The 20,145-nt window shown below is 40.9% G+C and overlaps 2 protein-coding genes across 3 annotated transcripts in view; one reads left to right on the forward strand and one right to left on the reverse strand.

Moving 5' to 3' along the window:
- Positions 1–19,203, forward strand: LOC111668531 (electrogenic aspartate/glutamate antiporter SLC25A12, mitochondrial-like). The gene is made up of 18 exons (XM_023424578.2): positions 1–151; positions 670–723; positions 2,748–2,890; positions 4,375–4,490; positions 5,298–5,437; positions 6,956–7,102; positions 7,287–7,425; positions 8,346–8,439; positions 9,420–9,504; positions 10,752–10,833; positions 11,931–12,089; positions 13,075–13,127; positions 13,341–13,421; positions 15,756–15,896; positions 17,675–17,813; positions 18,114–18,272; positions 18,419–18,509; positions 18,598–19,203. The coding sequence occupies exons 1-18, from the start codon at positions 140–142 to the stop codon at positions 18,803–18,805; spliced, it is 2,043 nt and encodes a 680-aa protein (XP_023280346.1). The 5' UTR covers positions 1–139; the 3' UTR covers positions 18,806–19,203.
- The window catches only part of dync1i2a (dynein, cytoplasmic 1, intermediate chain 2a), a 21,373-nt gene continuing 20,380 nt past the window's right edge, over positions 19,153–20,145 (reverse strand). For both annotated transcript variants that reach the window (XM_023424582.2, XM_023424580.2), the window contains one exon: positions 19,153–20,103. In XM_023424582.2, the coding sequence (XP_023280350.1) occupies positions 19,990–20,103 (114 nt within the window). In that variant the 3' untranslated portion in view covers positions 19,153–19,989. The remainder of the gene's footprint in view (positions 20,104–20,145) is intronic.

The following is a 20,145-nucleotide window of genomic DNA, read 5'->3' on the forward strand; positions in this document are numbered from 1 at the left end:
CCTCAGCTGACACACCGCCCTGCAGACAGAAAAGGACAATACTTGGCTAAATATATTTCAGTGTGTGTCCTGTCATACCCGCTGCCGTCTTGATGCCCAGCGCCTGCGCCAGTCGTCTGCAGCTGACGTCACACCCAGCATGGCGGTCAAGGTGACTCCGTCAATATCTCTTATCACATATTAATTTTAAAGGCAATAAAGTGGCTGTTAAGGAACTGCTGTCGGATACGGAGGGCAGCTTGTCTGGGCGGACGCGTGGGTTTAAAGCTTCTGTCTAAAATTGCGGCGGAGTCCCCCTTTATTTTAATCCGGCATCTTTAAATAGGCGCATCTCTGCCGGCCTCGCAGACAGCTGTAATTTCTTTCCTCTGTTGCATTTGTAAATCAGACACATTGGGCTTGAAGCGGTTTTATGTTGTTGTCTGAAAGGAGCGTAGCACGGTTATTTTTTTAGATGCAGGGTGTTGTAGCCTAGTTCCTGTTACACTCGTCTGGGATCGATCCTGCTGAGCTGACTGCGTAAAAATCAAAGCTAAACAGTGACAGCCTGAAGTTCATTTTTATTGATAAACTTATTGAACGTATGGCAGTGTAGCCTGCTGATGTGTAGACATGATATTCTGACTGTGAACTTTTTTTTTATAGCAAATTCCAACTTGTGTGTTATAGGTGCAAACAACAAAAAGAGCCGACCCCCATGACTTGAAGACTATTTTTCTGAAGGTAAGACTGTCACTCACAGAAACCAAAACATTTGGAGCATTAAGCTACATGGCAATATACAGAACCTGTATATTACAAGTCCACTGACTGTTGCAGTCAGCTAGTAGTTTCTGGTGTCCATTGGGATACATAGTTCAGGAAAGGTCACACAAATGCTTCGACTAATTTTGGATCTGCTTCAACAGAGAATCTCCCTTGCTTTGACTTCATGTGTGTTTGAAGTGTGTGTTTTGATCATCAGCACCTCACTCAATATCTCATCATGCTCTGTCCACTACCATTCAAAAACACAAATCCCTTGCATTAGTGTATAGGTTTGTTTACCCAGGTCTTGTTTGGAGTATAGACTTGTACCTGAAAGTAGGGACTGGTCCCTCCACATCTCTTGAATCTGCTATAAGAGGGCTGCGCAATTTGTGATGCATATTCAGGTGGAAGAGTTAATTACTGGAAGCTCATTCTGACTGCCTGTATAATTTGATTAAGAACTACTTGAGGCCTACTGTGAGGGTGAATGGATACACAATCATGTGATGGTGAAATGTGGCAATAAATTGCTTGGAATTAATATTTTCACTTAAAACATTAATTCAGCAGAGTGCATTGAATTGTAGCCCTGAAAACACTTGGCGTGAAGGTCTCCTCCCACACTCCTTCTCTGTTTATCTCATGCTCTCTCTATCTGAGCTTGGCTCAGACCCACAAGTGTGGCCTTTCTGTTGCCAGTTCATGTGGCGCTTGTGTTTCCAAAGCTATCTCTGTTCCAACTTGAAATCCAACCAGGCTCTAAAAATGACCTTACGTCTTAAAGCCTGACTGGGATCTCAGGTTTAGCACACTGCTGCATTAGCTGTGCTTGTTATGCTTCAGTCATGTGTAGTCGCAACACAATACTTGCAAGGTGATGATTATTGATTTATTGTCACTGTGTGCTAAGCATTTTATCTGTTCAAATTAGATTTGGGCAATAACACAACATGTACCGTAACGCAACAGAGATTTTCCTGTACTGCTTATACTGAGGTACCCCTTTAAGACAGGGGCCATGGTCTGTGGTTGTTTAGGATCATTACAAATCAATGAACAGAACTGATTTCTGGTAATATTAGACTCGTAGAAATTTGTGCATCAAGTGCCTTGATTTATAAGGCCTTTATTTCACTGGATTATCCAAAATCAACATCCTTTGTCTGATACTGTATCCTTATATACAGTAACCCAATACATGAAATAAAATTACATATGGCATGAGAGAAGATTTTATGCATATTGCTTACCTTGATTTTTGGTAGTGGTGGCCTAAAAGTTAGATAAGTGGGCTTGTGATTGGAAAGTCTCATTTTGAAACCCAGACAGGCTGGATAAATTTGGGTCGAGAAATTGAAAGAGCGCCACTTAGTCATTCCTGAGGTGTCCTTGAGTAAGGCCTTGAAACCCCAAATGCTTCAGTGGAGCAGCTCAGTGGCCAAAAGATTGTACTGGGCAGCTTCCAGGTGTGACTGTGTGTAACTGTGTGAGTGTGGACTGGGTGTTTCTGAAAAAGACATCTTGTACTTCCATGAATAATGAAGGTTGGACATTGTAGACTATATTTGTTACAGTGAATGGCACAGTATGCACCATTTACTGTATATTGTATGTAATGCTGTGTATTAGATATTCTGTGTTTTAAACATATTTATGTATTTTTTTTATCTGATAGTGAGATGTATATGGTTGTCTGACTGGCATGAAGTGAAAGGATGACAAAGTTTTGAAAGACTAATGGTTTTCAATACTTTTTCTCATGATTGGATGCTACAGCAGAGTATTATATACATTCAATATACTGTGTAGGGCCAGTAAACTGAAAACCATATTGAGAGAGCCACAGCAACACAGATTTGTTGAATTATCACCTATTTGTTCACTGGTTTCAGTCACCACATCATTTTTTTTCTATGCACATAATGAAATTTCTTAATCTAATTTATCCACATTTAACATCCAACGTGTTTACAGTTCTGTATGTGTCTTATTTGCAGTATGCTAGTGTGGTGGAGGATGGAGAGCATTACATGACCCCCAGGGACTTTGTACAGAATTACCTGGGTCTGCATACACAGCCTCAACATAATCCCAAAACTGTGGATCTGATAGCTGGAGTGGCTGACACCACTAAAGATGGGTGAGTGCATACAGTGATACTGTGGAAGTTGCTGTGGAAATCTTCTGTTATGCTGAGATATTGCAGATTAACAGCTATTATTATTTATGTTGGTACTTCCTCAACAAATGTTTTGTAGGTTGTACTTTTTATCCACAGTGTCGGTTCTAATACCCTTTTTGGGGTCTAAAATCACCCCTTTGTCTTTATTTGTCTATTGAAAATGATATTTCCATGCTGTTTACACTTCTTCATCTTGTCCTGAGAGCAATGTAAATTACAAGTGAAATTGCAGATTATAAACTGTCAGCACAATACCACAGTACATGAATGGCAGTTATGACACAAAGACAACAAGCATGTCAGTATTAACTGACAGACATACACAACAATTCTTTATTAGCTGCTACATGAGGGTTATGTGTGAGTGTGTACTTAAGTTTTGTTGCTGCTTCTTCTGTTGATATATTCGCAAATTCTTGTAAAACTATTGAACCAATAATGTAACTGCTCTGACCAAAATTTGAAATCATTGAAGGCACCATTGACTTCCATTCATTTAGAAGCAGCTAAATTAGATCTAATTTACAACAAAGCAAACCTTGTACCCCTGTTGCACCAGATTCTTCTGCACCTTCAATTCAACAAAGGCAGCAAAAGTAGCAATTAACCTCAAGGCCACTTTGATACTCAACTCTCACTACCTGTATATTATTGTTTTTCTTTCAGGTGCCCCACCTGTTTAATTTTGATTAAATATTCTGTAGATTCAGTGGGAGTGGTGCTCCACCAAATAAAATCATATGTAGTAGGTGCCAAAGGGACTGTTAATGATTAATCCCAACGATTTTTGCAGAGTAGATAGCCATCTTTATCAGCCAATTTTACACCTACTACTGATTGATTTAAAATCCATTGATAAGATAAGCCTAAATATATCTGGAGTACCAGATCATAATTGCACATATGAAGCGCAGCAGCTAAACTCATAAATAGCTAAGGAATAGATATATATAAATTCACATCAAGCTCATAGTTAGATGTTTAGATTAATTTTTTTTCTGAGCACATTAAGAACTTCTTGTTGTTGGTTTGAAAGGTGAACTTCAGAGTTAATTATTATTAATATGTGATTTATAAAATAAACAATAATATATCATAAAATGCAATATAATGAACTTTGAAGCTGGATGAGAAGTCCTTCAAGTGTCGATTAAGATCATTTGATATGATCAAAAACTCCAGAACAGCTACTAAATGCACCTTGAAGTAAATTTATCAGTTGCTGTTTCCAAGAGCAAGAGTGAACTTTGAACCTCAGCTAAAAAATAGATTTAGTTTTACATTACTGTCCTTATCAGTATTAGGTGTGTTTTTCTTTTTTTTTTTGCTCCGGTCAATTTAACTGGCAGGATAGATTGTCATGTTATTGTAGCTTCTGTTATTTTGTCAAAGATTCATATGTCCTTTGTTCAGATAGCACTCTTTCTTTCTTGTCCAAACAGACTGATCTCTTTCCAGGAGTTTCTGGCCTTTGAATCAGTTCTATGTGCCCCGGATGCCCTGTTCATAGTTGCCTTTCAGTTGTTTGACAAGACTGGCACAGGGAATATCTCATTTGGTATGTACATGGTGCTTAATGTCAGCACGCTGGTGTGGGGGTGTACTTCCAGCTTAACCACAGGAGACTATGCATCATGTTATGTATACAGAGTGTAGTTCAAACACTGTAATATTGTTATACTTTTATTAGACTGAAGATTGACTTCATAGATAATGTAAGGTATTTAAGATGCTTCTTGTCGTAGTTTCAATGGATTAGTAATAGAAATGGTGATAGAAAGTGCCAAAAACTAGTCGAGTGAGTTTGAGTAACACTGAATGTTCAGGGTTGCACGTGTTATTATTAATAAAGCATGTGTTGTCGATAAAAGAAGCAGTAGCCCCATTTTTTCCTATTCTGGCTCTTCTGGAGCCTACAAAGTATCGCAAATGCCAGTAGCTTGTATTTTTAAAGTCTCATCCCAAGGCAGGACAGCAAGTGAGTTGTTTGGAACATCACATTATAACCAGCTCCATCTGACAAGAAGAGAAATGAATCCAGCATGTCATAAATCAAGAGGTACAGACGCATACAAAGGAGCTGCTGCTATGCTTTTTCTGTGCAATGGGCCTCCATAAAGGTGACTGAAATTGAGAGCAGTGCTTATACAGAAAATGTCCTGGATGGACTCAAAACCGTCAAAATGTAAAAGGAAAGGGACTGTCAAACAGCCCATTCAGCAGCACAGTCCAAATGGACTCTTTCCTCTACTTTAACGAGGTTCTCGACAAATGGAATGAGGATGTGAGATGGACATTATAGTTGCGTCTTGCATGTTTTTCCCTCTGTCTCTTGTTATTGCTCACTCATGTCTCACTCTTCCAGAGAATGTACGTGACATCTTCAGCCAGACCACAGTTCATCACCACATTCCCTTCAACTGGGACTGTGAGTTCATCAGGCTACACTTCGGCCATGAAAGAAACAAGCATCTCAGCTATACAGAGTTCACCCAGTTTCTGCAGGTATGAATTTTGTGTCACAGAAAAGCACAAGTCCAATATTTACAATGAAAGAAACTGTTTGATATATTTGTAAATAAGTTTACTCATTTTTCTGCCAAGAGTTAGATGAGAAGATTGACCTCACTCCCATGCCTTTATGGTAAATATGAAGCAGCTGGTTAGCTAAGTCCAGCATAAAGACTGACTCATAAGAACACCTACAGTTAGGCAGTTTTGTATGTAAATGCAACATCATATCCAACAAAACATATGGTCAGCACATGATTTCAGAAAGTATGTGTGTAAATGTAAAACCATTCATCCTGTGGTGACATCTTTTTATCCTGCTTAAGGACAAATGGACATGAAGTAAAGTGAACGGCATGCTACATATGATCTCGTCAGATCGTAGAGTTGTGGTTGGGTGTTGCATCTTCACTGTTTCATGTATTCGGTTGTTAGGGTGTTTTGCGGTAGCCCAGTGTGTCACTGAGACACTTAAAGTTGTTGTTTTGCTTTATTGGTCGTTGCCTGTATCTCAGTGAGACTTTTGAGCAGCAGTACGGTCAGGGAGGAACCTGGTTTGGAGTTGAGGGCTGTGGTCTTAGGCAGAAGCTGGGTGGTCCAAGAGTTAGACAGGCTGCACTGTGGCTCCGATGCAGTGTGGGATCCCTCAGAGCAGTTTGTGGTTTATCATACTTGACTAGGACTTCCCACTGCTACACCAAAGACTCTTTTATGTGCAGGATTTAATTTGCCTCCATTATTATTATTGTCTTGTTTTTCTGTCATGTCCAAGCACATTTAATTTCTTTTAGAAAACATGAAGCAGTACAAATCTATGTGTAGATTTGATTGTTTTTCAAACAGTCTTGGCTCTGCCACCTTGTGGCTGTTGCAGTATTTGGCTGGACTTGAAACTTCAGTGAGTGCAGACAAGGTAGAAGATTTTTAAGCATGGTAAGTATGATGTTTTATGAGGCAACAAAGTATCATCATCAGTTTTCAACAATATAATCAGCAAACATTGTGAGAATTAATCTTCAGCAACAATCCACTGATTAGGATATCAGAACCATAGTGTAAAGATGAAGTAACAGCTGAATATTGCAGTGACGTTGCTCTGTGATCCTGTGGTTATACACGATGAATCTTGACAGCAGACACTGACCCGGGGTCAGCCTCCCCCTGCATCCCCTTCTGATTGCATGGTTGTCATATTGAATCATCTTCCTGTGGACACACCTGCCGACCGTTTCGCCAGCCGCTTGACTTGGCTCTGGGATCAGTCTTCTCAGGACATGGTTTCCATTAGTCTCCAGAGAGACAGTGGTGATTAGAAAAGCCAGTGTCTGACACTGTCACATCTGATGACTTTCACGTCTGTCCAACACTGATATTATTATTCTTTCTTCCTCAAAAGTTTAATATCTCCTCTCACTTGTAATGGGATGCTCCTCATCACAGGAACACACTCTTTGCTTCTTTTGTCAGCTAACGATTTGTGTGTGTTTGTTTCTGTGTGTTGTGTTGCTGCAGGAGCTGCAGTTGGAGCATGCCCGCCAAGCTTTTGCACAAAAAGACAAGAACAAAAGTGGCGCCATCACTGCCCTGGACTTCAGCGACATCATGGCCACCATCAGACACCACATGCTTACTCCATTTGTAGAGGAGAATCTGGTTTCAGTAAGCTGTAGAAAAAGTCCTACACTAGTTGTAAAATTTTAAGAAGCATGAAAGTGGCTACAGATTGCAGTTTTTCAAAGAACTGCTGTCATTTAGCAGGCTGAGGAAGATTTAAAAGACTACGGTAAAATCATCTGAAGTCCTCCTGTACAGAAGGAATGACAAATTTTGGATCTTTGTCTAGGCTGCAGGAGGCAGCACCTCCCACATGGTGAGCTTCTCCTACTTCAATGCCTTCAACGCCCTCCTCAACAACATGGAGCTGGTCCGCAAGGTTTACAGCACCCTCGCTGGCACACACAGAGACATACTTGTTACCAAAGGTACATCTGAGACACACTGGAGGGTCTCCTCCCGACATCAATGAAATTGTCATGTGTGCGATTCATATGTAGCTGTTCGATCACATTTTAACTTTCTTGACAGAGTGGTGTGAGTGAACACACAGGGAACATTTACTGTAGCACTAAATTACAAAGGTAAATGAAAATTTCTAACCTGGTAATCAGATCACCCTGTACATGTAGATCTGTAACTGATAGTCATACTGTGAGTCACATCTGCTCCTATTTGTGTTTTCCATTGAGATGCAAGCTGTAGACTATTCCTTTATTTTCTCTCCATAGTGTTTTCTCCTTGTAAAGCGAAGACTATGGGCAAATAGTATTTGCAAATAATTCTTGTTATTTGTATTATCAAACATATCAGATGGATGGATGTAAAGCAAATACTCACATGTCAGTTGTCAGTCACATAGTATATCATTGCAGTACTCAAGATCAGAGAAGCAGGCTTGTAACTGAAGGTTGCAATCCTTCGACCTGACACGAAGGTCTTTTTGGGTGAAGTGTATAACCAACTCTTTTCCTTGCTTCAACAACTACCATGCAGTTTCCTTTGAGAAAGACCACCTGATGGTAATGGGGCTTCTCAGAAAACACATATAAAAGAGTGACATAGGGTGTACTGCAGAATAAGGAGGTAAAGCACATTACAGAATTGGTTCTGTGGTTTTAAATATTTTTTCTCTTACCTCCTTAAATAATGTGTTTGGCAAAAAACCATCCACAAAAACACTAAAGCAAGCAACAGTATTTGCAAATACTATTTACCAGCCTGCTTTAGAAAATACCTGACGTGGCTAACCTCTCTGTTTTCTGTTTGACTTTAATATTTTGACCCTATAGTGGACTTCAGGTCCTGTTGTGTCATTTCATTTCCTCCTCTCTTTGCTGCTTTGTAGAGGAGTTTGTTTATGCTGCCAACAAGTTTGGTCAAATCACTCCAATGGAGATTGACATCCTGTACCAGCTCTCTGGTCTCCACTCCCACTCTGGGTAAGATTCTGACTTTCTCTGTTTTACCTTTGGTGAATATATGAAACATGTTTTATATACAGTAACATAACTTTATATCATGTAGGGAGAAGGTGAGAAACTGGTTGAAAGTACTGATGTGGGGTTTCCCCACAGTGTCTCATTTAAGTCTTTAAATAGACTTTGAGTGGCAACGCTGGAATAAAACGATCACTTTAAATGTAAAAAAAGAAAAGAAAAGAAAATAGACTGTATTATAGTTATATTCTGTCTTTAAATATGTATATAGTGAAATAGTGAAAAAATATTTTTTTTACAATCTATAATGATATTTTGAGCTATTAAAACTTTTTATAAATATCATTGAATGTATTTGGGGTTCCTGGCAGCTTAATACTATGTTAAACTGATGAGAAGTCAGACTTATAGCTGTGATTGTGCTGAAAAAAGAATGCCATGCATGTGGGATAAGGACAGTTTAAAAGGTCCTAAACAAAGACTTTTTCCATCGATGCAGTTTCCCAGGTAGGTTCTGCTGCTGTTCTTCAAATCCAATACGTGTATTCAAAACATTTATACAAAACTGTTATTTTTTTATTTCACCATGAATGGAAGAAATATGTTACAGGTCTGTTTATTGGCTGTAAAGATAAAGTTATTGCTTATTCAGTTTAACAACAGTTGCTCCACTGGCTGATTTACAAGACAAACATAAAACATGAGGACAGACTTTATGAAGCGTCAGGCCAGTGGGGAATATTCGTGTCTCAAACACTGAGTAACAAAACACTTTCATTTACTTGTTGGGCCACGGGCACTCATCCAGCTTTGTTTGTCTGTGGTTTATATAAGCTTAAATTAAAGTTGCAGTAACTTCAAGTTATATGCCAGTAAAAGGTCTGTGGAAAATCTTACATCACTGGCTGCTGCTCACAGTAGATGCAGGGCTCTCTGCTTTTTCCTGGCCTAACTCCCTCCCTCCCCCGCTGTTGTGTGTTAAGGCGGCTGAACCATACAGACATCGAGAGGATAGCCCCACTGGAGGAAGGAGCCATGCCATACCACCTAGCAGAAGCCCAGAGACAGGTAGCCTGATTGACTCCTCTAATACACCTCACATCCTCGTGCCTTTTATCAAAGACTTTTCCTGTTCTCCCTGGGCTTCCTTCTCAGAAAGGAGCAAAAAAAGGAGAATGCTCAGCCACTGAATTAGCAGAGTGCCCATGTTTTTCTTCCCTTGTGAAGTACATTACTTAAACTCGCAGATAAAAGTACACCAATTATAGCTATAGAAGAGGAATGGATTGTTGCGTTGCACCTCTCCATGAAAGGCTCTCCCCATTTTATTCAGTATAGCTGCACATACGTATCAGCCGCAATCACACATCTGAGAAGCTAATAAGAGGCTTTTATCAGTGTGAGCCTTGAGGAGTTTTAGGAGCCTTTAGCAAAGTCTGCTAATGGCAGAAGGGGAGTGGGAGTCAAGGTGGATGTGGGAGCACAAAATAGTTCCTGCCTTCACCGGATAACACAGCTCTATCTCAGGCTGTGGTCAGAGCTTTCAGGCCACTCATGCTCCTGGGACTCATGCTCAGAGGTCTGGAATTTGATTCCTGTGGGGTGGGGGGCTGCAATTCTCAGGCCTGCCCTTCAGTGGAAGTAGGCTAATTGTTTAAACCCTTTGATCAAGACCTCGATCTTGTTAGCATGCAACCCTCGGTGTAAGCATCTGGGAAGTGGAAAAGAGTGATCTGCTCTACTCCCTTCTCATCTGGTCTGGGAGAAGTTACTCACCGCCTCAACCTGCACACACAAATACTTTAACAGAGTCTCACTCTGACTGTGCAATATTCATGTAGATACTTATCTGGACATGGAAAAGGCTTGTGGGGCTAATCTGTTCCCCTGCACCACAGTGAAAACAAAGGGGCTCCATTTTCAACATCAAACACCAATACAGAGATCAAGTAGATAAGAGAGAAATTATACTTTGTTTTAAAAATAAAAAAAGGACCTTTAGCTTGTAGTCCCCCACATGTAACATGTGTGGAAAACTCAGCCACAGATTCACACAGTCCATTACTGTATCAGAGCTGGTCTGTCTGTGACATTTAATACTGGCTGATGATGAATCAGACGTTATGTGACATGTCCACATTCCATCGCCTTCCTCCATGAGTACTCCATAGCATTTTTCTTTCCACAATGTATCTGGTTCGCTAAAGTTTAATAGCCAGCCGATTCATGGTTAGTGTTCTGACCCCCCCCCCCCCCCCCCCCCCCCGTCTTTCTCCAAATTCATTTGACCACTGGTGTCTTTTTCTCCTCTACAGCACGGTCACGAAACGTCTCGGCCCATCTGGCTCCAGGCTGCAGAGTCTGCCTACAGGTTTACTCTGGGCTCAATCGCTGGAGGTGAGTGACATGTCTGCCGCAGAGCCCCCGGCCCGCCCGAGGGGTAACCTTAGCCGGCCAGACTGGCGCGCCGAGGCCCCGGGGCCGGCCATTGTGCTGCAGGGAGAGGGGCTCTGATGTGAGGCTCTGGCATTGTGCTGTCATGCCATCGGTGGCTCCAGGCTGTCGTTGGAGTCGGAGCTTTGGAATGACACAAATCTTCCGGAACCGCACTCTCTGGAATCTCCGTCTAATTACACTGGAAGGAACGGATACAAGGAACCCCTGACATAACTGCCCCTCAGACAGGAGCACACTCTGACTCTGTGTGTGTGTGTGTGTCTGTGCGCGCGCACACGCTCTCACCAAACACACAAAAACTTATCAATCCTTGTTCACCAGTAGGCACTTCAGGCAGGGGAGAAGTACGGAAAGAGATGTATATCACACAAGGCATATGGTGAAACCGCCATACGATAATAAGCTGTTTATCACCCTCTTTGCTGAGCAAACCGTTTGTATGTTTGAAGGAAGAGTCATTACAGGAGAACTTTGATGTCAGACAAGACATGGCAAGTATAGCTACAAACAGGAGTTTAGTGCAACTTGCTGCAGTGTTCCCTCCCCAAACAGTTTTCCCACAGTTACCAGACTTCCTACTCTGAGCATAATAACTTTTTTTTATTAGTTTACACATAAACACGGCCCTATTTATTTTCCAGTGATCATTTAACAACCTCCCCACAAAAATATCTGCTGAAAGACACTAAGAAAAGAAATAAGGGTGACGAGATGCCTATATGCATAAAGAGGACTGTCTAAGAGCCTGAAAGTCTATTTTCGAGCTGAAATGCTTAGTCGATTCATCTATTTGTCGATCAACATTAATATTAATCAAGTATTTTGATAATCGAAAGCAAAAACAGCAAAACTACTTTTAAGGCCTAATCATCAGTTTTGAGTATGTGTCTAGGATAACTACATGCTGATAAATTTGTATTTACATTATGTATGTATGTAAATATGTTTTTCAGGTGCTCAAATTGTTAGCAAATCATTGTTCTTAGAAATACAGCATGAAGATTTCAATCAGTGACAAATATATGTGTGTTTCGTAGCTACTGGTGCCACAGCTGTGTACCCCATTGACCTGGTGAAGACGCGCATGCAGAACCAGCGCTCCACAGGTTCCTTTGTAGGAGAACTGATGTACAAGAACAGCTTCGACTGTGCGAAGAAAGTGCTGCGTTATGAGGGCTTCTTTGGATTCTACAGAGGTAATCCTTTACAGATTTTACAGTACATAAAAGGACCTGAAATCTGTGTGCAGGTCAACATGTGGGCGTCTTGCAAAACAAACCATCCGATGGGAAGGCATCAGGATTTGTCAGTGTGCTAATATCAGCAGCATGGTTTGCTAATTGATACCAGAAACCTTTGCCCTCCCTGTTCAGCAGTGAATAAAGCAACACCCAGGGGTCGCGTTTTCATTATCTCAATACCAGGGAAAGCTCCCCAAGGAAAATGACCAGCACAATTCATGCAGTAGCAGTGTCTGATCTGCCTCTGCCTGGGCGTTGATAGTGGTGCTGAAGGCTTGTGATATACAACACTTCTACCCTCAGGCTGTTCATACGAAGGAAGTCAAGACTGCCATCTACTGCTACCTCCACCACTGCAGCTCTTTGTTGCTCAGATCTGCATCCCTCTCCCCTCCCTCTGCCCCCCTCCTCCTCTCTTGCACATGATAAGAGGGTGATTGACTTAGAGACAGACATGCTCGGCTGTTTTCTGGCTGCATACCAGCAACAGTCACTCAGCAGCTCCTTCAGAAGTTTATCTGACTTGATGAAGGACAGACGGTGAAACAGTATGGCGGCTATCGCCAGCGTAGCACCCAGCCTCCCCCCCTCGATCTTGTCCGTGGCCACACAGCTCTCTCTGTTCCTCACCCACAGTGGGATCAAGCCTCAACAATGTTGATCCCATATGCACCAGCAGTGTCATATTTTTGGACTTTTGTTAAATTTCAATGGGACCTTTGTGTTTTGGTGCATCAGATGTATCACCCACATCTGTAAATATTTATGGGTTTGTTTTACACACACAAGAACCCTGCAGCTTATATTGTTCTAGCTGTCAGTGGATGTATTCATACAGCAAAGATAAAAAATGTGCATTCATTTCAAGCCAGACTCTGTCTGTCTCTCTCTCTCTCTCTGTCAGGTATTCTAATGGTATCTATGAATAATATTTTTGCAGGTCTCCTCCCGCAGCTCATTGGCGTTGCCCCGGAGAAAGCTATCAAACTCACGGCAAGTCATTCCACGGTGTAGCTTAGAGTGTTCAAAAAGTTGCTCTGAATGATTCACTGTGAATGAAAAACATGCATAGAGCATTGAGGATACGCAGTCTTCGCAATCAAGATGTGACTGCAACCACAAGTTAACATTAATGCCCCTGCTATCAAGATTGAGATTGTGTCTCATCTGCCTTTTTTCTTGATGTCTTTTTCCCTTTTTTTTCAGGTGAATGATTTTGTCAGAGACAAGTTCACCACACAAGATGATACCATCCCTCTGCCCGCAGAGATTCTCGCTGGTGGATGTGTAAGCATTACTTTGTTGATCCTTTAAATTCAGTCTGTAGGTTATGAACTCAAAAACAAGTGAAGGAACACAAAATGTATATGATTGAAAGTAATTAATGAAGGGAAATATGTGAAATTATTATTTTATTGTGTTACATTGTTCAGTTTGTCATGAGATGGTTTACTGAAATACATACTTGCTAACCGTTACCAGCCAAAGTAACTATGGCATTTTTTTGTAGAAATCAACTTGGTTGTCGACTTATAGCATGGTTAAATATTCATGTTGACCAGTTAGAACAAGAGAAATCAAATTACTCATTTTAGATGAAAAGCATATTTCTGCCAACACACATCCATTCACACTGTGGTTTGGTTGTTTAATATATATGATATGAATGTTTTAGTACCTGTGGGGCTGTATTTCTGTTTGTTAGCAGGTAAAAACCATTGATTATATACAGTGGTGGATAAGTATTCAAATCCAATACTGCAGTATAAAAATACACCATTACAAGTAAACATCCTTCACTGAAAATGTCACTTAAGTAAAAGTACATACTTTGTATTATTAGCAAAATGTGCATAAAGTAAAAGTACTTAATAATAATAATGCATACTATTGTATTTTATTTATTTATTTTATTATTGGACAATTAATACAGATGGATAAGTAGGACTTAACTGTTGTAATTAGTTGAGGTAGTTTAATCTATAACAATACATCATATTTTATAAACTAAACTATAAACTTTATAAACTTTACGTGTTTTGCATGTAAATTCATAATCTGTAAAGTAACTAGTAAGTAAAGCTGTCAAATATATTAATTTCCTGTTTTAGCCAAAGCATCTGGACCCTTGCATTGTTCATTTTGGATTCAAAATTATAGCGGATTATCAAATTGGTATTTTGAGTAATAGTGGTAATTTATTTAAAATTTTGGTTTCATTTGAATTTCATCTGACTTCATTTATCAACATATGGTTCTCATTTAAAATATTTACCAGTAATAATGACTCATTTATGAAGTGTGTGTGAGAGATTTATTGTTGTTATTCTCGGGTCAAATCATCTACTGGCATCATACATGGGTTGCCTGAACTACAAAAGTTAAATTTATATCCTGATTTGTTTTTTTTTGTTTTTTTTTGGCTCATAAGATCTTTTGAGTGCAGCAGTGGATTAAACATATAATTCTTCCATTTTGGCTTTCCACTGGCTGTGGTGAAACGAAACAGGCAGGCCGTGGGGCAGAGCCTGCAGGTTGCTCACAGAGGAGCAGGGTCTGCAGGGTCGTGACCCCTGTCAGGGTGTAATTGGAGGAAGAGGCCCTGGAGGGTCCTGGATGAAGCGGGGTCTAGCTCAGTGTGATTGAGTCTGACAACGAGGTACATGTCTGAGGTGTGGTCACAGCACAGGTCTGCACACAGGACAATGAGGATGTTTCCATTACACATTTCTAACAGCTAAGAATATTTCCCATCTATAGCCCTTCCTAATTTATTCATGTGCTTTATAACAACTGGCCCACATCATCATGTTATTTTATGAAAGTTTAGAGTCTGTTTAATCTGATGGGAATGGCTTGTTAAATTATCGCTCCCATGAGAAGAGAGAACTGAAGAAGATAAAAGAGACGGGACAAATGCATCAATCTTCAGAGCAGCGGATATTCCCCGTCCACTTTGAAAATGACTAAATGTGCCAGAGCACTTTGTAGACCTTTGCTCGGATGTTTACAGATAAGACCCCTGCCCTGAATGTCACCAGCAGCCATCCTGGGGCCTGATTAGATTCGGGGAGGGTGATAAATGTGCCTGAGTCAGAGGGTGCTGTGCCTTTAGGGCAGTGCTTGCCAGGACCCCGAGCCGTCCGGGTGATTCAGCGATCTCCCCTGGGAATGGGGGTGAATTGGGGAAGTGTGCGGGGCGAGGCCAGGCTGAGCCGCTTACCCTGCCACAGGAGATGCCTCAGGGGAGGCGAGGGGGCAGAGGGCTGGTGCCAGGGTCAGAGCTTCCCAACCATGAGCCGGGGCTTCTCCTCACCCTACGCCTGCTCTGCTCTGACCCCTGTTGCTCTTCTATCAATGCCTGCTTTTTCCTCCTCCTGTCAAGGCCATTCTCTGACAAAATCTGATCAGACAAAAAAAACCCTATTTTCTGCTGAAGTTTATAGAGATAATTAGAAAATTCCTTCTAGAAAGAAATGCTTACATATCATTACCATTTTCACCCTGAGTTCACGCCTCAGATGTGTAACCTCACTTATCACAGAAAATCCACTCAGAAACCTAGATCTCTACATGTAAACCACTCATCAGCTGTTTCTTTTTCCTGGTTGCATCCTGCAGGCTGGAGGTTCCCAGGTGATTTTCACCAATCCTCTGGAGATTGTTAAGATCCGTCTGCAGGTGGCTGGAGAGATCACTACAGGGCCCAGGGTCAGTGCCCTGAGTGTTGTGAGAGACCTGGGCTTCTTTGGCCTCTACAAGGTAGGTCAGCACCTCTGCAGCACCATGACGTCTGCAGCATCAGCCTCTGTCATACAAGGGCAGTGAAAGGCGCTCCAATGTTCCTAAGACATTATATCAACAACATGAGGAGTTTATTTATCGTTCACCTTAGTTTATGTAACAAAGTTGGTGGAAGATGATTTCATAACAAACTGAGGGGAAACAAACCCATTATAGTGAGGTGCAGGCTCACAGGCAGACATCAAAAAAGACAATGGAAAGCCACACACTCATAACTATGATGCGTTTATTTCAACTTGTAAAGATCAGCAAACAACCTTCCTTAGGATAAAAAGAGTAGTCATCTGACTGGAGTTTATGCCACTGAGGATAAGTCTTAACAATTGAAGGCCTAGCACATGTCCACATGATCAAGAATACAAGCATAAGTCAGAAAGAAACATGAAGAAAAAATCATGAAGAAAACATCTTTTTCTCTACATTCAGATTACAGACAGAATTCACATCTACACAAATATCGCTTCAATTCTATATTACAGGCCAAGTAAAGAAGGTGAAATGAATTCTTAATCTTACACAAGTAACTGAGAAAAATAAATCATGATAGAATATCAAAATTGATCAGACAAAATTTACATAATAGAAAACCATAAACAGACGTATAAACATATAAATTGAAAACTATTAAAACATATGATAATGCACCCAAACAATGTAATTTATCCACTTACATGTTAAAATAACAAAAACTGTATCAAAAATGTATTTGTTGCTATTGTCCTCTAAGTATATATTAAAGGCTCTTACAATGAAAATTGTACAGGACAACTCTCCATTAAGGGCTAAGATGAACCATGTTCTGAGAAGTTTTTCAGACCTTTTCAATATTGATTTATCTCGATTGATTGTTTGGTCTTTATAATAGAGAAAAATGAAAAATCTGAATTTCCTAAATCCTTCAAAGGTCTTCAAACTTAAGATGTCTCATTTTGCATTTTGTAATTTTTTTCTAATGTAAAATTGACATCTACAAAATAACAAACTATTGTAGCTGTCATATACACTAGAACAAGTATAATGGAATAAAAACAATTATTTCCCTTTTTAAATGTGGTGAAACAGAAGAGTAAAGTAACATAAATGAAGACACTGAAGCACAACACAGTACTTGAGTAAATGTACTTTACTTTCCACTACTGTATATTAACATGATTTAATTTTTCCCCCTAACAATGCAGAGATGAAAAACTACTGTATTTGAACAAACAGTTGTAAGTGTACAGAGGCATAATGGACATCAGGATCAGAAATGTGAACATCAAACAGTGCTTTTGCTGACTGTTTGCAATTTTCCAAAACAGTGTTCAACATGCAAGAGGAACTGTGGCCAACAACCAACAGCAAATTAGTGAGGGATTATACTTTGCTACTGCTCCTTTCCAGATCCTTGTGGGTTTACTTACAGCTCGAGTCATGTGTTCATACTCCATATTTTAATGAGTAGCAGACAGTGTGTGGCTTGTTAAAAAAAAAAAAAATTGCTGACTTCCTCTTGGTAGAAGCAGCCAGCACACTGGGGTTCATGGTGGTAGTCTGAGTGTGTGTGTGAGAGAGATGGATTTCTCTCTGGAGGCTCCAGCTCTGCCTGGGGCTGTTTGGCTCCATCATCAACACTAAAGCCCCCCTGTAGGTTGAACAAGACAACTCCCAGGCCTCAACCACTGCCTCTGCCCATTTAGAAGCCCTGGTATGTTGTATATATTTTTAAAAAAAATTATCTTTTCTTTTTCTGTCAGGGAGCCAAAGCTTGCTTCCTACGTGACATCCCCTTCTCTGCCATCTACTTCCCTGTTTATGCCCACACCAAGGAGAAGCTGGCAGATGAGGATGGAAGGCTGGGGGCACTGCAGCTGCTCACTGCTGGAGCTATCGCAGGTAACCAACATCTGGAACGCTCAGGGTCTCTGGACATCCAAACAGCAACATGTTGTGTTTTTATTGAGCCATCTGTTACATTATCTGCTCCAACAAATACATTTTGGTTTCCTGAGTTTGTCGTGTCTCCATCCACTGAACCTCACAATAGCCTGCCTGTATATATATTGCTTTTGTCATATCAAACTATACAGCTCTACCCATTTCAAGGCCTGCATGATGGGATGAGATGTCAGAATGTGACACCATCTGTGCATAGTGAAAGTGCTTCATTATGTCTGTTGTGAAATGTCTCCTAAGGTGTACCAGCGGCTTCGCTGGTGACCCCTGCTGATGTCATCAAGACCAGGCTCCAGGTGGCGGCCCGAGCAGGCCAGACGACATACAGTGGAGTCATCGACTGCTTCAGGAAGATCCTCAAGGAGGAAGGTTTCAGGGCATTTTGGAAGGGCGCAGGAGGTAAATGCACACACACTCATGGTCCTGATAGTCATGAGTGGTTTCATGACTGGGAAATGAGGCTCGCTGTGGTGGCTGTAATTGTCTAGAAACCACTAGAGAAATATTAAATCCCACATTGTAATTTTCAAACCATCTTCCATTAGCTCGCGTCTGCAGATCCTCGCCGCAGTTCGGTGTAACCCTGGTGACCTATGAACTGCTGCAAAGATGGTTCTATGTTGACTTTGGAGGACAGTAAGTACTTTAACCCTATTTTTAACTAGAATGAACCACTCATTAATACCATGAAGTGGGTCTAGCCCTAACCTGACTCTCTCCTCAGCCGTCCTACTGGCTCCCAGCCCACTCCCAAACCCACCGTCAGGGACCTTCCCTCTGTGACTGTAGACCACGTGGGCGGCTACCGTCTGGCTGCTGCAACCTTTGCCGGCGTGGAGAGTAAGTTCGGTCTTCACCTGCCCAAGTTCAAGCCTTCTGGAGAGGTGACAATCAGACCAGCGGAGTCCAAATCAGAGCCACAGGCCTCATAAAACGTCAGTTGTCAAGACTTGAGGGCTGCATGCTCCAGTCATTATGTTTCCTCCATAATGGTTTTATTGAACCATGTTTCAATTCAGTGCATTTGAGCGGTTGTCTTACTTTGAATGCTGCATGAGTATGGCTTTGTTTTTTCTTTGCATAGCTTGCACAATTTTATTGTACATATTGTACTTCTCTACAGAGGGACATTATGGCATTACGAAAAGATTGTTACTGGCGGTTTTTCTGGCGTGCAACAGCTTTGGTGTGCATGTGTCAGTTACATTTCAGAGACATGAGGATGTACAGATGTTTTCAAAAGTGTTTATTTTGAAATCATGACCAGGGACTTGGGAAATAATTTAAATGTATTTATTGTATTTTATTGAAATAAATCATTCAAACTGTTTGTTTCTACTGTGTGAAAAGTACATTCTCACATTTGACAGAGCTTTGAGATTCTTCAGGAAACAAACCATCTCTGTCCCGATCCTATTAACATACATGACAGATCTGGAAATCACTGAGCAGTTACAGCATAGAGGATATTCCAACTATCTGAAGTCTGACCAGCTGCACTGATTAAGTGGAAACTGGTGTACTTTAGAACAATATAGAAGTAGAAAGACATTTGGATTTTGGACATTTCGGTATTATACAAACAAGTGATTATTTGTGTCATCAAGTCTAAAGGAAGAGAGATGACAACATGGGCTACAGCTTGAAATGTTTACATTCCCTGGATGTTTAAAGATGTGATTGCTTCAGTTCAACTTTGGTGGAAAAGGAGAACAGCTATGAGTGCTTCTCGTGAATATGTGGACTGGAGCACGTACAATATTTGGCTTGAGATACTTAACTCAAAATTAAGGCTCATGTTAACATGCTGTAAATAAAGACAGGTAAGGATTTTTACAGTCAAAATTAAAATGAAACTTTAAGGCATCTGGTTGACGAAAGGACGATGTTGTTGTGTTAGTGAACATGGCTTCATGTTAGTGTCTGAGGTTGATAGCCCTGTTACTTGTGTTAATCCAAGGAAGACTGGTGACGGTCCAGCTAACTGAGAAGGAAGAGTTGTCCAAATAAGAAAGTGTAAGAAATCAAAAGATGTCCATTTCCCTCCAATCAAAATGGGGCTGATACTAATGAGCACGCCACTGGTCCCTTAAACGTTGTGTCCATGGCGACTAGATCAGGCAGAAAGACGCTGAGCTGCCAGCTCCTCTGCATCATCCCTGTTCTCATTGATCTCTGCCAGTGTGCGGACAAAACGGGTCCATTCGTCGTTTCGTGGAACCGCAATTTGCTGTGGGGAACAACAGAGGCATGACTCAGATTTTAAACAGTC

The sequence above is a fragment of the Seriola lalandi genome, unplaced genomic scaffold, assembly GCF_002814215.2.
Source record: "Seriola lalandi dorsalis isolate HSWRI2012SDOR001 ecotype SW California unplaced genomic scaffold, Sedor1 jcf7180002054744, whole genome shotgun sequence".
Classification (NCBI taxonomy): Eukaryota; Metazoa; Chordata; class Actinopteri; order Carangiformes; family Carangidae; genus Seriola; species Seriola lalandi.